General features: G+C 34.6%; 1 protein-coding gene across 6 annotated transcripts in view; it reads left to right on the top strand.

Moving 5' to 3' along the window:
• SASS6 (SAS-6 centriolar assembly protein) overlaps positions 1-17,408 on the top strand; it is a 52,067-nt gene that overhangs the window by 31,762 nt on the left and 2,897 nt on the right. For all 6 annotated transcript variants that reach the window (XM_027114458.1, XM_027114460.1, XM_027114455.1 and 3 more), the window contains 2 exons: positions 543-671; positions 16,307-16,404. In XM_027114458.1, coding sequence (XP_026970259.1) covers positions 543-671; positions 16,307-16,404 — 227 coding nt within the window. The remainder of the gene's footprint in view (positions 1-542; positions 672-16,306; positions 16,405-17,408) is intronic.

Raw genomic sequence — 17,408 nt, 5'->3', positions numbered from 1 at the left:
TTTTGTACATGAGTGCTTATTAAGATTTGTGTTGTAATTGTCCTCTTGTAAAAACAAACTTTTCATGATGTTCGTTAATGGTGGTGTCACTATATTGAAAATTAGTGGCAGAGCAAATTATTTCTAAGAACACAAATACTGTTTTTACTCAATCTGGCAGAAAATTATTTTTATTTATCCCTTATTGGCCTTTTGATCTATGACTACCCCTCAACCCCCTTTTCAGTAATTTGAGGCCTCGAGGGAACCAAGATGGTTCAGAGGTCTTTGTTTTACTTCAGTTCAAAGGCAGGTCCAGTGGTTTTGTTTTGTCTAAGCTTGCAAAGCCACTCTGAAAAGCCCTCTGGGCCAAAGGTATTCCAGCCTCATGATATGTTATATAATGAAGCAGAGTTTTGTAGTGTCATGATAAACAAAATCGGCTTCTGGGATAGTGTCCTTAACTGTTAGTTATTATAACAGATGTTAATGCCTCCTGGATCACCAAATACCATTTAGAACTAATTTCTTATCCTTAACCTTTTTTATGCTTTTATTTTTAGGTTGATAGTAGACTGACTTACCCAACTTGTGGGATTGGTTATCCTGTCTCCTCTGCATTTGCATTCCAGAATACCTTTCCTCATCCTATAGCTGCCAAAAATAGCATCCACCCAGTTTCAGGACCAAAGGTAGCCAATTCTAATACCTTTTTTAAAAAAAAAAAAGCAATTTAAATTTTAATTAAAAAATTAATTTATTCTTTGATCAGTTGCTAAGTGTATTAGGTGATGTATTAGATGAATATATTTCTGAATATCTAGTGTATATGCTTATAGGAAATATTATCTACATTATATGATTTTTTTTGAGTTACTATAATTTATAATAACCTAGGTATCAGTATGTTTAAACATTTTTTATTCCTGTTCAGCCTCTCCATTTTTATTCATTCTTCTACTTATATCTTCTAGAACTCTCAAACTTATCTAGGATTACTGACTTCATACTGCTGGCATATTAGCTGTGGTGACATTTTGGATCCCATTGTCAGAATTTAAGGGTCTGATGGGCAGGGTTATTACAAATTATAAAATGTAGTTTTGGCAACATTATCTCAAATAGCACATGCTTAGCAATCCCTCCAAACCTTGATTTATTTGCGAAGGCTTTTCTCTGCTCACTTGAGTTTTTCATCATTGTTATTACTGTCTTAGTTATATACAGTGTTTTCACATGTATTATAATTCTATTTTCACTGTAATTTAATCCACCCAGATGAGCCAGTGATTCTGTTTTCATTCCTAACTTAAGGTCCAAATTGATTTTTTCCTAAATCATGGGGACAAACATTTTTGAAAAGAATATTTTATAAAATGTAGAATTGAGGACTTTGAAACTGCTGTTATAAACGCTTTCTCAAATTAGTTTTGGGCTGCCCTAAAAATAAGTTTGCTTTGTTGCTTAGGCATGTACTTCTTTTTAACCATAACCTTATTAATTACTATTTGGAGCTATTGAGAATTCTCAGTGAAATGAGAATTAAGCCTGAGTTTTTATGCTTAGAATGTTATTATGTAAAGAGTATTTAGTTGCATTTAATTGGCTTTTCTTATATTGCTTATTGAAAATTAGATATGTGTAATCAAAGGAATACTGTTGTTTTAAAATAAATATCAGTATGCTCACGCGTGCTTATGTCTTGATAACAGTTCTTTCTTGAGAATTATTATCAAATTCACAATTGCTTTTTTATTTTAAACAGCTTTCCAGGAATATATATAATGTCCAAAATGAGGACAGGAACTAGTACAGATAATTGCTTAGTTGGTAGGACTAAATATGACTTATAAGATTACCTTTCTTATAGCTCTTCTGAAATCAGAGGAATCATTTTAACAATCCTGTTCTTAAATACTGACTCAAGACTTTCAGTGTCTCCTATATTATTGATCTCCATCTTCTTTTGATATGCATCCCTAACAACAACAACCAAAAAACCCTAATACACTTTGAGTTTGAATCTCTGATACATGAATATTTATTTATTTGTGAATTGAATGCATATACTACTCAATTATAATGGTTAAAAACATGGAATCTGTTGTTAGAGTTTAAATCCTGCCTCTGTCAGTATGAAGTTGGGCAAGCCAGTAACAAACAAAAAACAATATCCAACTGTTTTGTTTCAGTTTCTCCATTTGTAAAGTGGAGCAATAATTTTATCTATCTTACTGGATTTTTGTGATTATTAAAATGAGCAGCTGCATTTGCTTAGAATAGTTCCTGGTACATAAGTGCTTCATTAATGTTATCTGTTATTATTAATAGTAAAATGTATTCCAAAATAGAAATTAAAGAATGAGATTTAAAAATGTATATAAATCAAAGTTAAAAGATTTTCTTCTCATACCCCAATGGGCGGTTGTAATCACTGCCTGCTATGGAGACCACTAATCTAGGTAGTCTTGTGCTAGCAGCTATGGCGATTAAAACATGTTCCTTTTAGTTGCGGTAAAAAAAAAAATTAAATTATTTAATGACATTGAATCTGTGATATACCTAATTTCTTAAAATGTTACTGTCAAGATTTAGTACATTCAAGTAGTTGTTTAACTGTGAGGATGTAGAATAACATGAGTTAAATTAAGGAAGAAACAAAATCATGCTGAAGGAAATACATAGGAGTGTTTTAAAAGATTGTGCCATGCTGACAAATAGAAAGATCACTTGATACTTTTAAAGCAAAATAGACAAAATAACTTGTTTCTTCATTTTTATTTTTGAAGACAGTAATCTCTAAGGATTCATTCTTTTGGTATATATTTAATGAATGTCTGCTATGGCTAGACATTGTTCTAGTTGCAAGAGGTATAACAATGAACAAGACAAAGTACAGTTTGTGGTAAAACACATTATGATGGTAAACTGTAGTATCTTTCAGACTAACCTGTTATTAAAGAGGAGATGTTATTTGATGTCAAAGAAAGTACTTGTGACAGAATCTCTTAAAAACTTTAGAATATCTGATTCTGATTCTTTTTGTGTGGCATAAATTCACAAAGTCAAACATGATCAGATTTCATCCTGGAGATTATGCAGTAGGTGAGGGATTTTCTGCAGTAAGAAAGGAACTGAGATCAGATGATTGATTAATTTTTGATAGTGTTTAGCCCACAGTGTTTATTCAGAGACAGATTTTTTTCTAGGGATAGCGTTTCTCAGTTTGCTTAACCATCTCATTCCACAGATGGTTCTAAATTAATTTTTATTTCTTTTGTATTAACTATTTAAAAAATAGATAAAAATATATAAGCATGGGAAGCTCCCAAATATTTAAGAGGATGTATTGTCTAAATGTACCTCCTGTGGTCCCTAGTCTCCTCCTCAGAGAAGAAATCCGGGGAGTTTTTTGTGATATATTCGAAAAATACTTAAAATATATATAAGGATATATGTGTATGTCTGTATGTTTGTATACATGAGTGTTGGTATAGATAAGCATAAATAGTACATGCCCACTGTTCTACACCTTGCTTTTTTCGTTTAACAGTATTATCATGGTACAGGTCCATTTTCATGTATTAGAATGTAAGTTTTTCCTTGCGTGTTTGTTTTTAATAACTTAGAAGTATTCCAGTATATAGATGTACGATAATTTAATAGTGCTCTGTTAATGGATGATTAAGTTGTTTTCAATCTAGATAGTCATACATGTTTCAGTAGTTACCTTTGTATATACTTCTTTGTGTCTGTACAAATAGATTTGTAGGATAAATTCTTTCTTTTTTAATTAATTTTTATTGGAGTATAGTTGCTTTACAACGCTGTGTTAGTTTCTGCTGTGCAGCAAAGTAAATCAGTTGTATGTATACATATATCTACTTGTTTTTTAGATTTCCTTCCCATTTAGGTCACTACAGAGCATTGAGCAGGGTACCCTGTGCTATACAGTAGGTTCTCATTAGTTATCTATTTTATACATAAGAGTATATATGTGTCAATTGCAATCTCCCAGTTCATCCCACCCCCTCTTCCCCGCTTGGTAACCATAAGTTTGTTCTCTACATCTGTGACTCTTTCTGCTTTGCAAATAAGCTCATCTGTACCATTTTTCTAGATTCCACATATAAGGGATATTATACGATATTTGTTTTTCTCTTTCTGACTTACTTCACTCTGTATGACATTCTCTACATCAGTCCATGTCTCTGCAAATGGCACAATTTCGTTTTTATGGCTGACTAATATTCCATTGTATATATGTTCCACATCTTTATCCATTCCTCTGTCAGTGGACATTTAGGTTGCTTCCATGTCCTGGCTATTGTAAATAGTGCTGCAGTGAACATTGGGGTGCATGCATCCTTTTGAATTCTGGTTTTCTCTGGTTATATGCCTAGGAGTGGAATTGCTGGGTCATATGGTAGCTCTATTTTTAGTTTTTTAATGAACCTCCATACTGTTCTCCATAGTGGCTGTACCAATTTACATTCCCACCAACAGTGTTGGAGGGTTCCCTTTTCTCCACACCTTCTCCAGCATTTATTGTTTGTAGATTTTTTGATGATGGCCATTCTGACCAGTATGAGGTGATAGTAGTTTTGATTTGCATTTCTCTAATAATTAGTGATGTTGAGCATCTTTTCAAGTGTTTGTTGGCCATCTGTATGTCTTTGGAGAAATGTGTTTAGGTCTTCTGCCCATTTTTGATTGGGTTGTTTCTTTTTTTGATATTGAGCTGCATGAGCTGTTTGTGTATTTTGGAAATTAGCCCCTTGTCAGTTGGCTTTGTTTGCAAGTATTTTCTCCCATTCTGTGGGTTGTCTTTTCGTTTTGTTTATGGCTTTCTTTGCCGTGCAAAAGCTTTTAAGTTTCATTAGGTCCCATTTGTTTATTTTTGCTTTTATTTTCATTACTCTAGGTGGTGGATCAAAAAAGATCTTGCTGTGATTGATGTCAAGGAGTGTTCTACCTATATTTTCCTCTAAGAGTTTTATAGTATCCAGTCTTACATTTAGGTCCTTAATCCATTTTGAGTTTAATTTTGTGTGTGGTGTTAGGGAGTGTTCTAATTTCATTCTTCTACATGTAGCTGTCCAGTTTTCCCAGCACCATTTATTGAAGAGACTCTCTTTTCTCCATTATATATTCTTGCCTCCTTTGTCATAGGTTAGGTGGCCCTAGGTGCATGGGTTCATCTCTGTTCTATGGATCTATATTTCTGTTTCGGGGCCAGTACTATACTGTTTGATGACTGTAGCTTCAGAGTATAGTCTGAAGTCGGGGAGCCTGATTCCTCCAGCTCTGTTCTTTCTCAAGATTGCTGTGGCTGTTTGGGGTCTTTTGTTTTTCCATACAAATTGTAAAAGTTTTTGTTCTAGTTTTGTGAAAAATGCCCTTGGTAATTTGATAGAGATTGCATTGAGTCTGTACGTTGCTGTGGGTAATATAGTCATTTTCACAATATTGATTCTTCCAATCCAAGAACATGTTATATCTCTCCATCTGTTTGTGTCATCTTTGATTTCTTTCATCAGTATCTTATAGTTTTCTGAGTATAGGTCTTTGGCTCCTTATAGGTTTATTCCTAGGTGTTTTATTCTTTTTGATGTGATGGTAAATGGGATTGTTTCCTTAATCTCTCTTTCTGATCTTTCATTGTTAGTGTATAGGAATGCAAGAGATTCCTTTGCATTAATTTTTGTATCCTGCAACTTTATCAAATTCATTGATTAGCTCTAGTAGTTTTCTGGTAGCATCTTTAGGATTTTCTATGTATAGTATCATGTCATCTGCAAACGGTGACAGTTTTACTTCTTGTTTTCCAGTATGGATTCCTTTTATTTCTTTTTCTTCTCTGATTGCTGTGGCTAAAACTTCCAAAACTGTGTTGAATAATAGTAGTGAGAGTGGAATCCTTGTCTTATTCCTGATCTTAGAGGAGATGCTTTCAGTTTTTCACCATTGAGAATGATATTTGCTGTGGGTTTGTTGTATATGGCCTTTATTATGTTGAGGTAGGTTCTCTCTAAGCCCGCTTCCTGGGGAGTTTTTATCATAAGTGGGTGTTGAATTTTGTCAAAAGCTTTTTCTGCATCTATTGAGATGATCATATGGTTTTTATTCTTCAATTTGTTAATATGGTGTATCACATTGATTTGTGTATATTGAAGAATCCTTGCATCCCTGGGATAAATCCCACTTGATCATGGTGTATGATCCTTTTAATGTGTTGTTGGATTCAGTTTGCTAGTATTTTGTTGAGGACTTTTGTGTCTGTGATCATCAGTGATATTGGCCTGTAATTTTTTGTGTGTGATGTCTTTGTCTGGTTTTGGTATCAGGTGATGGTGGCCTCGTAGAATGAGCTTGGGAGTGTTCCTTCCTCCCCAATTTTTTGGAAGAGTTTTAGAAGGGTAGGTGTTAACTCTTCTCTAAATGTTTGATAGAAATCACCTGTGAAGCCATCTGGCCATGGACGTTTGTTTGTTGGAAGATTTTTAATCACAGTTTCAATTTCACTACTTGCGATTGGTCTGTTCATATTTTCTATTTCTTCCTGTTTCAGACTTAGAAGGTTGTATCTTTCTAAGAATTTGTCCATTTCTTCTAGGTTGTCCATTTTATTGGCGTGTAGTTGCTTGTAGTAATCTCTTATGATCCTTTGTATTTCTGTGGTGTCCATTGCAACTTTTCCCTTTTCATTTCTAATTTTATTGATTTGGATTCTCTCCCTTTTTTTCTTGTTGAGTCTGGCTAAAGGTTTATCAGTTTTGTTTACCTTCTCAAAGAACCAGCTTTTAGTTTCATTGATCTTTGCTATTGTTTTCTTTGTCTCTATTTCATTTATTTCTACTCTGATCTTTGTGATTTCTCTCCTTCTGCTAACTTTGGGTTTTGTTTGTTCTTCTTTAGTCACTTTAGGTGTAAGGATAGGTTGTTTATTTGAGATTTTTCTTGTTTCTTGAGGTAAGATATATTGCTATAAACTTCCCTCTTAGAACTGCTTTTGCTGCGTCCCATAGGTTTTGGATTGTCATGTTTTCATTGTCATTTGTCTCTAGGTATATTTTTATTTCCTCTTTGATTTCTTCAGTGATCCATTGATTATTTAGTAATGTATTGTTTAGCCTCCATGTGTTTGTGTTTTTTACACTTTTCTTCCCTATAATTGATATCTAATTTCATAGCGTTGTGGTCGGAAAACATGCTTGATATGATCTCAATTTTCTTAAATTTACCGAGGCTTGATTTGTGACCCATGATGTGATCTATCCTGAAGAATGTTCCATGTGCACTTGAGAAGAAAGTGTATTCTGCTGGTTTTGGATGGAGTGTCCTATAAATATCCATTAAGTCTATCTGTTGTAATGTGTCATTTAAGGCTTGTGTCTCCTTATTAATTTTCCGTTTGGATGATCTATCTATTGGTGTAAGTGTGGTGTTAAAGTCCCCCACTGTTATTGTGTTACTGTAGATTTCCCCATTTATGGCTGTTAGCATTTGCCTTATGTATTGAGGTGTACCTATGTTGGGTGTGTATGTATTTACTGTAGGACAAATTCTTAAAAGGAACTGGGTCAGAGGCATTTTGCCTATCTAGTGACTGATGTTAATCAGCATTTCCCTGATTATTAAGTGAGGAACATCTTTTTGTGTATCTATGGATTATGTTTACTCTTCTGTATAATTTCTCTTTATTTCTTTTATTCATTTTCTGTTTGGGATGTTTAACCCCTGTAAGATGACATCATAAGTGTTCTTTATATATTCTGAACATTCACTGGTCCGCTATTGATTTTATATGTTAACTGTTATTTCCCAATTTTGGAATTATCTTTTTACTCTTTTTAAGGTGCCTTTTGAAAAAATTTAAAACTTTATTATAGTACATACATGCAATCCTCCCATGCTTAAGTCTACAGTTCAGTAATTTCAGTCAGTTTATAGAGTTGTGAAACCATCATGATGGTCCAGTTTTGAGCATTTACATTTCCCCAAAATGTTCCTTAGTGCTTTTTTGCAGTTAATCCACACTCTTTTTTTTTTTTTTTTTTTTTTTTTTTGTGGTATGTGGGCCTCTCACTGTTGTGGCCTCTCCCGCTGTGGAGCACAGGCTCCGGCCACGCAGGCCCAACGGCCACGGCTCACGGGCCCAGCTGCTCTGCGGCGTGTGGGACCCTCCCAGACCAGGGCACAAACCCATGTCCCCTGCATCGGCAGGCAGACTCCCAACCACTGCGCCACCAGGGAAGCCAATCCACACTCTTGCCCCCAGCCCTAGGCAACTACTGATCTGCTTTCTGTCTCTATAAATTTGCCTTTCTGCATTTCAGATGAATAGAGTCATACATTATGTCTGCTTTCACTCAGCATGACTTTTTTGTGCTTTTTCCAGGTGGTAGTGTGTATCAGTAGTTCATTCTTTTAATTGCTCAGTAGTATTTCGTTGTATGGATATACCACAACTTGCTTATCCATACATTCATCAATTGATGAACACTCGGGTTATTTTCAGCTTTTGGGTATTACAAATAAAGCTATGAACATTTGGGTACAAGTCTTTGTATTTCTCTGGGGTGAGTACCTAGGAATGGATTGGCTGTCAATATATATTTGATTTTTAAGAACCTACCACACTTTTCCAAAGTGGTTGTGCCATTTACCACTAGCAGTCTGAGAGTTCAAGTTCTGTATGCTTATCAACATAAGCATATGATATGCTTATTGATATGGTCAGTTGTTTAATTTCAGGCATTCTAGTAGATGTGTAGAAGTATCTTGTGATTTTAGCATGCATTTCCCTAAAAGCTAATGAGGTTGAGAGCAGTTTTTTATGTGTGTGTTTGACATCAGTATATCTGCTTTGGTGAAATATCTATTTGAATCTTTTGCCTGTTTTAAAATTAGGTTGTTTCTCTTGAGTTATGAGTTCTTTAAATATTTTGGATACAAGTCCTTTATCAGATAAATGTTTGCAAATATTTCTTCCAGTCTGTGGCTTCTCTTTTATTTTCTCTTTTGAAGAACAAAAAGTTTTTAATTTGATGAAGTCCAGTTTATCAAATTTTTTTCTTTAGTTGATCATGCTTTTGGAGTTGTATCTAAGAACTCTGTGCAACCACAGGTGGAAAATAAGATCTGTGATCCATTGCGAGCTACTTTTTATGTATAGTATGAGTTTTATGTATGGAATGAGGTAAGGGTCTTGGGTTTTTTTGTTTTGTTTTGGCATGTTGATATCCGGTTCTCTCAGTAACAGTTGTTAAATACTGTTGATTTAGGCAAATTATTTGACCATAAATGTAAGAATTTCTGGACTCTTAATTCTGTTTCATTGATTGTCTGTTCTTGTGCCAATACCACACTGTCATGATTACTGTGACTTAATAATATTAAGTTTTGAAATTGAGTAGTATAAATCCACCAACTCTCTTTTTCAAACTTGTTTTATTATTTTAGATACTTAATATGTCCATATAAATGTTTGGATTCAGCTTGTCAACTTCTACAAAATAGCCTGCTTGAATTTTGATAGGATATATAGAATTTATAGATCAATTTTGGAATAAATGTCATTTTGACAACATTTTATTTTTAAATCCATGAATGTTAATATGCCTCTCCATTTATTTAAGTATCCTTTAATTTCTCTCATCAGTGTTTTACAGTTTTCAATGTCAGATTCTGCATTTCTTTTATTGTTTATTCCTAAGTATTTTACTCATTTGATGCTATTGTGAATGTAATTGTTTTATTAATTACTTTCTCAGAATATTCATTGATGCTGTATACAAATGTAATTGATTTTTGTATATTGACCTTGTATCCTGAAAACTTGCTCTACTTATTTGTTAAACTCATTACTAGTGGCTTTTTAATGCATTGATATGATTGTGTGATTTTTCTCTCATCAGTTAATAGATGTATTATGTTGATTTTCAAATATTGTATAAGCCTTGCATTCTTGGGATAAACTTCACTGATCTAAATGTTAGTCAAATTCAGTTGGTGGATTTTGTTCAGTTCTTCTACATCCTTGTTGACTTTTTATTAGTTAACTGAGAGAGGAGTATCTCCAGTATTGGATATCTCCAATTATTATTATGGGTGTTTCCATTTCTATCAGTTTTCCATTTAATTCTATCATTTTTTGCCTCACGTATTTTGAAGCTCTTTTGTTCAGTGCATACACCTTTATAATTGTTATGTCCTCCTGGTTGCTTGACCCTTTGATCAGTATGTAATTTCCTCTTTCATTTTTGGTAATTTTTCATGCTCTGAAGTCTACTTTGTTCGATATGAATATAGCTACTCAGGTTTTCTTTCGAGTGGTGTTTCCATGGAGTATCTTTTTCCAACCTTTTACTTTAAACTTGTGTATATCCTATTTAAAATGGTTTTCAGGTAAAGGGCATATTTAGTTTGTTCCCTCTATTTTTCATTCCTTTGTTTCCCCTTTCTTGAATTCATTTTTGGATTATTTGCACATTTTAAAAATATTCCTTTTTAGTTCTTCTGGTGTGTTTTTTATTATATCTCTTTGTACACTTTTTTTTTTAGTGGTTGCTCCAGGCATCATAATAAATATAGTTAGCTTTTCACACTATGTATAGAATTAATATTTTACCACTTCAAGTGGAATATAAATACCTTACTACCGTGTATAGTCCCTTTACCTTTACCCCTTTGTTTTGGTGTGTCATATGTATTACAGCTATACATTGGAAACTATCAGACAGTGCTGTAATTTTTACTATTAACCAATATACATATGTATAAAACACTTGAGTGGAGAAGCATGGTCCATTATATTTATCCCTGTTTACCATTTCTGTTGCTCTTCCTTTATTCCTGGTATTCCATGTTTTCCATGATATCACTTCCCTGAATAATAGAATATTATTTAGCTTTTGTTTTAGAGGAGGTTTTCTGGCAAAGAAGTTTCTTTGTTTTTCTTCATCTTGGAAACACGCTTCTTTCACCTTCATTCCTGAATGATATTTTCTCTGGACATAGAATAATGTATTTATAGTTTTTTTTCCTTAAGCACTTTAAAAATATTCTACTTCCCTCAGACTTCCATGATTTCTGATGAGAAATCAGCAGTAAATTCCAACTGTTGTTCAACTATATATAATGCATCCTTTTTCTCAGGCTGCTTTCAAGATTTATTCTTTTCCTTTAGTTTTCAGGAGTCTGATGATGTGTCTAGGCATGAATTTATTTGTATCCTTTTTGGGATTTGCTAGGTTTCTTGAATCTCTAAGTTGATACCTTTTACCAAATTTTGGAAGTGTTCAACCATTATTTCTTTTCTTTTTTTTTTTTTGCGGTACGCGGGCCTCTCACTGTTGTGGCCTCTCCCGTTGCAGAGCACAGGCTCCGGACACGCAGGCTCAGCGGCCATGGCTTACGGGCCCAGCCGCTCCACAGCATGTGGGATCTTCCCGGACCGGGTCACGAACCCGTGTCCCCTGCATTGGCAGGCGGACTCTCAACCACTGTGCCACCAGGGAAGCCCAACAACCATTATTTCTTAAAAATGTTTTCTGCCCTACACTCTTCCCCCATCCTTCTGGGACTCAGGCAACATGAATGTTAGACCATGTATGTTTTCCCACAGGTCTATGAGGCTCTCTTCTTCCTTTCTTTTTTCTCTGTTTTTCAGATATGATAATTCCTATTGATTGATCTTACAGTTTAATGCTATAGAGTCCATCCAGTGAATTTTTTCAGTTCTTAAATTTCCATTTGTTTCTTTTTTACATGTCCTATTTTTTTTTTACTGAGACTTTTTCTTTACATTTATTTCAAGAGTATTCACTTCTACTTCTTAGAACATGGTTATAATAGATACTTTTAACTGCCTTTCTGATAATTCCATATCTTTGCCATCTTGGAGTTGACATCTGTTGGCTTGTTTTTTGCCTTGCAGATTAGTTAGATTTTACAGGTTCTTTTTTGAGTGATTTTGGATTCTGTCTGGATCCAATATTGAATGTTATGAGACTCTAGATCTTGTTTAAATCCTAAGGAGAATGTGAATTAAAAAAAATTTTTTTAATTAAAAAAATTGTTTTTTGTAGCAAATAGTTTTGTTATGTTCAAATTGCAAATTCTGACTTACTGTTTGTAGGCTGCTGTTTCTGTGTCAGTTCAGTCCTTAAAGAGTTTGCCCGTGTTATTTGGATCTGTCTGTGTGTACACCATCTAGTGCCTGTTCTGTGACCTGGTGGTAGTTTACTCCATAGTTCAGTTCTCAGAGCCTTTGGTATGGTGACTATGGTCAGATCTTGCATGTCCAGCTTAGAATAGAACCCAGTAGTTCATATACAGCTTTTATAGGATCTCTTTCTTGAGTTCCTTTGTCTCTTTGATTTCCCCCCAGATTTCAGAATCCCCTGAGTCCTTCTTCCTGAAAACTGGCTAGAAATCATGGACCTAAATTCCCTTGGTCTAAGACACAGTTCCTGCAATTGTGTCTGTGTCTGGTGCCAAACGTTGGGAGGACAGAGAGAGAAAAAATATAATGAGAATTTGTATCATGCTTGTGAGACCACAGCACTTCTGGTCAGAGGGTGTGATTGCCCTCTTTCAGAGTTTTAGGTGCCTGCTTGGCCACTGCTGTTATCATCATTACTACCCCTGTAGCTTCTGTTTCCATTGAATTGCCTGAGGGTTGGGGCAGAAGACAACTGTGAAAGAAGGGGGGTTTTCCTCACTCTCTTTGACCCTTAGGAATTTGTTTTTTTCATTTCTCAGAACAGAAAGAAGACTGTACCTTAATATTAATATTGTACTCTGGCTTTCTTAGTGTTTACATGATGTATCACTTTCTTTCCTTTTACTTTTACCAATCTGTGTCTTTATATTTAAACTGGATTTCTTTTAGATATTCTATACCTGACTTTTATATTTTCATCCATTCTGACGTTGTCTTTAACAATTTAAAATTTAATGTATATATTCATACGTTTTATCATCTTGCTGTTTGTATTCTATATATCCCATCTGTTCTTTGTCCCTCTTTTCTACTTTAATCCTGACTTTTCAATTAATTGCTGATTTTATTTTGCATTCTATTTTGTCTCTACTTATTGGCTTTAGTTTTTGTTTGCTCTAGAGTTTACAGTATACATCTTCACCTTATCATAATCTATCTTCAAAATTTTACTGCTTTCCATATAATGTAAGAACCCTACAGTAATTCCATTTCCTCATTCCTGTCCTGCTAACTACTGTCAAAATTTTACTTCTGCATTTGTTATAAATCCCACTTTTTTTTAAACAATCAGATATCTTTTCAATAAATTAAACAGAGAGGAAAAAGTCCTTTTACCCATATACTTACTATTTACACAACTCTATTCCTTTATGTAGATCTACATTTTCATCTGGTATCATTTTCCTTTCTCCTGTAATGAAGATTTCTTACAGTGTAGCTCTTTAAGACTTCTTATAGTGCATGTCTGTGGGAAATTCATAAAAATCTCATAACATTTTTATTTTGAATTTATCTTCTCTACATTTAGAATTCTGGGTTGACAAGTTTCTTTTTTCCTTTCAGCATTTTGAAGCCGTCATTCCATAGTTGCCTGGATTGAACAGTTTTGGCCTGGCCATTATTTCTTCACTTTTTTATTTTTTAAAACATTTATTTATTTACTTATTTATTTATTGCTGTGTTGGGTCTTCGTTGCTGCGCGTGGGCTTTCTCTAGTTGTGGTGAGCAGGGGCTACTCTTCGTTGCGGTGTGTGGGCTTCTCATTGCAGTGGCTTCTCCTGTTGTGGAGCATGGGCTCTAGGCGCACGGGCTTCAGTAGTTGCGGCACGCAGGCTCAGTAGTTGTGGCTCACAGGCTCTAGAGAGCAGGCTCAGTAGTTGTGGCTCACAGGCTCTAGAGAGCAGGCTCAGTAGTTGTGGCTCGCAGGCTCTAGAGCACAGGCTCAGTAGTTGTGGCACACGGGCTTTGTTGCTCCGCAGCATGTGGGATCTTCCTGGACCAGGGCTTGAACCCATGTCCCCTGCATTGGCAGGTGGATTCTTAACCACTGCGCTACCAGGGAAGCCCCTCTTCACTTTTTTTATTATCTCCTTTTAGTATTACAGTTACTCATGGTTGATCACATGATATAGTCCCATTGAGTCTGTTCGTTTGCTTCATTGTATATATATTAGATTCTAATGCTTTCTTAAAGTTCACTAATCTTTTCTTCTGCATTGTTTAATTTGCTGTTAATTCTGTCCAGTGAGAACTTTTCATTTTAGATATTTATCATCTCTAGAAGTTCCATTTCATTCTTTTTTTATATCTTGCATTTTTCTCATACTTTTAATTTCCATTACATCCTTGTTCATAGTTATAATTGTTTTAACATGTGCATCCTTATTCTATCATTTGTATCATCTCTGGATCTGTTTCTGTTGAGTGATTTTTCTTGGTATGATGCATGTTTTCCTACTTGTCATTTTTAATAATTTTTTTAAATATTTATTTTATTTATTTATTTTTGGCTGCTTCGGGTCTTAGTTGTGGCACACGGGATCTTTGTTGCGGTGCATGGGCTCCACAGAGTGAGGGCTCTTCGTTGCGGTGCGCGGGCTCTCTAATTGAGGTGCGTGGGTTCAGTAGTTGTGGCACATGGGCTTTTTTGCCCCATGGCATGAGATCTTAGTTCCCCGACCAGGGATCAAACCCGCATCCCCTGCATTGGAAGGCAGATTCTTGACCACTGGACCACCAGGGAAGTCCTCTAATAATTTCTGATAGGATGTGGAACATTGTTAATGCTACATTGTTGATTATCTGAATTTTGTTATCTTCCTTTAAAGGGTGGCAGTTATTTAAGTTACTTGTGGATCCCTTGGTCCTTTTTGAGTTTTTTTTGTTTTTCTCTTTTTTCCTTTAGCTTTACTAGGATGCATTTAAAGTAGCTTTTACTCAAGGATAGTTCAGCCCTGTTACGAAGCTCCCCACAGAATGCCCTAAATGATTACCAAGGACTGTCCACTTTGTCTCCATGATTATGAACCTTGGAAATGGTTCAGCTTGAAACTCCCATTTTTATTTGCCCAGCATTGTGGAGTTTTACCCTATGCATGTTCCTAGTACTCAGCAAAAACTCAAGGGGATTCATGTGTAGATTTCTGGGGCTTGTTCTCTTTATAGCTCCCTTTTCTTCAGAATTCTGCCTTGCAGCCTCCAGGCACCTCATCCTCCCTGAACTGATTTTAATCTCCTCCATTTAGCAATTATGTTCTTTCTCTGTCCCTATAGTCAGGAAGTACCTCTAATTAAAAAGCTGGGTCAGTTGTAGGGATCACATTTTTCTTAGAGATCACAGTTCTGCCCTACCAGTTGTTCAGTTTTTGGGACCATTCTTTTTGTTTATTTTGTCTGGTTTTCTAATTATTGGTGGCTGGAAACTATATTATGTATTAATATACTCTTTAAATTTTCTTCACTCTTGCATGTTTATCTTTCTATAAGGCATATGAAAATCAGCTTATCTCACTTTTTAAAAATCCTCTTTGTATTTAATGTGATCTGATATCTTTAGAATATTGAACCCTGATAGCCAAGGACAGCAGCATATACCTTTCTCATTTATAATTTTATCCTATTAAGCTAGTATCTCTCCCTATTTTATTATGATTTTTTTTTACCAAAAATAGATATTTATCTTCTCATGCCTTTTTCCTTTTTTCTTTCTTTTTTTTTTTTCTTTATGCGAGTCATCATACCTTTTTTCTTTGATTTATTAGTATGGTGACTTACATTTATAGACTTCCTAACATAGAACCCATTCCTGGTATGAAACCTCCTCAGTCATAGTCATTATTACTTTAAATAAACTATTACATACTATATGCTTGATATTTTAGTTTGGACTTTTGTATAGATTCTTGGATTGCTTTTGACTATTTCAGTATTCAAATTCCTAGCACTCATTTAGAATCCTTAAATATGACAGGCTTAAAGTTCGTGAAAAGGGAAGAATTCTCAGAATGCATGAGGTAAATGCATCATCGTGGTATTTGGTTACTTTTAGCATCAATAACATTTAAATGTATTAGTGTTCATGTTTTTGTTTCAAAATAATTAAGATAATTTGTGCTGTTCATCTTGCTGATATGACAGGAACTTTTTTGTCGAGGAGAAATGGATTTTTAAATTAAATCTTCTCAATAAAATGTGCTTGTGTTATATAGCTTGAACTTCTGTGGTCTATATTCATCAGAGAAAAAATTTAACCACCTATCTCCATATAGAACTGTCTCAGTTCTCACTAATTCAGTTACATGTTTTCCCTCTTTACAGGTGCAGTTTAACTTGCAGTTTACAAAACCAAGTACATCACTAGGAGATGTTCAATCAGGAACAACTGTTAGTATGCCTTGCTCAACTGATAAGGAAAAGTAAGCTCTTGACATAAAATTTAATGTTTGTAATTTTTTTTAATGTTTGTAATTTTGAAAGGGAGTTTTTATCAGTGTTTGAAAGCTATTATGACCACTTATTTATGTAACGTTTTAAGTTGCTGATCAGTGGGATTTGACTTAGTCCCTTTTAGCTATAAGAAAGAGGTTTCTCACATTTTTTAAAACTGTAGGATAGACATATAGTAAAATTTAATTTTTTAAAAGGGATTTTCCTACATAACTGAAGAACACCCTTTCATATATTCTTGGGCAAATAGATAGAAATGTTTTAAATTCCTCAGAGTTGGCTGTTTTGCTTTTGTTTTCTTGTATGGCTGTGTCTGTCTCTAGAAGCTCTTTGTTTTTCTGAGTAATTGCTTCCAGTGTAAAGTAAACTGAGAAATCAGCTGGTTAAACTGTTAGAATTCTGGGGTAGATAAGAGTAAAAGGGTTTGTGAGGTTGCCCCCTAGCCAAGCTAACATAAGTAAGCTTTAGTGCCAATTTGTGACTTCTGTTTTGCCTACTCAGAGATTCTTTGCCTATTTTTTTAGATCTTAAGCAGGTTTTATGTACTGAAGTTTGCTGAATCAGTGAGTTGTAGCTAGAGTAAACAACTTATAGATGCAAACTTGTCTCTCTGGGTAGTCTTTGTTTGTAATACTGTTTTCTTATTGTGCCTTTATTTACTTAAAATGTAATCGCTTTAAGGCCTGTCTGCTGGCACTCATTATCATGAGCTGTCACCATCCCCAGTATATTGCAAACTAAAAAATTACTGTCATGGCTCAAAGAGGCTTCTTATTCCAGCTCTCTTCACTCATTGGCTCCTCTAAAATTAGTACCAAGATGAGTATTAAAATAGTTAATGTTTATGAGCCTCTATTTTTTAAAAGTGAGAATTCTTTGAAGTCCTGAAATGTATGTGCTTGTTATATTTAAGCTCATATTTGTTAGTGGCAGAGCACCTAGAATTCATATTAATGGTAGAACACCATGATGT

This window comes from Aethalodelphis obliquidens, unplaced genomic scaffold, assembly GCF_003676395.1.
Source record: "Aethalodelphis obliquidens isolate GAN/ISIS:26980383/991018 unplaced genomic scaffold, ASM367639v1 scaffold13, whole genome shotgun sequence".
Classification (NCBI taxonomy): Eukaryota; Metazoa; Chordata; class Mammalia; order Artiodactyla; family Delphinidae; genus Aethalodelphis; species Aethalodelphis obliquidens.
The sequence above is the reverse complement of the archived record's forward strand: the minus strand, read 5'-3'. Positions and strand labels throughout refer to the sequence as shown.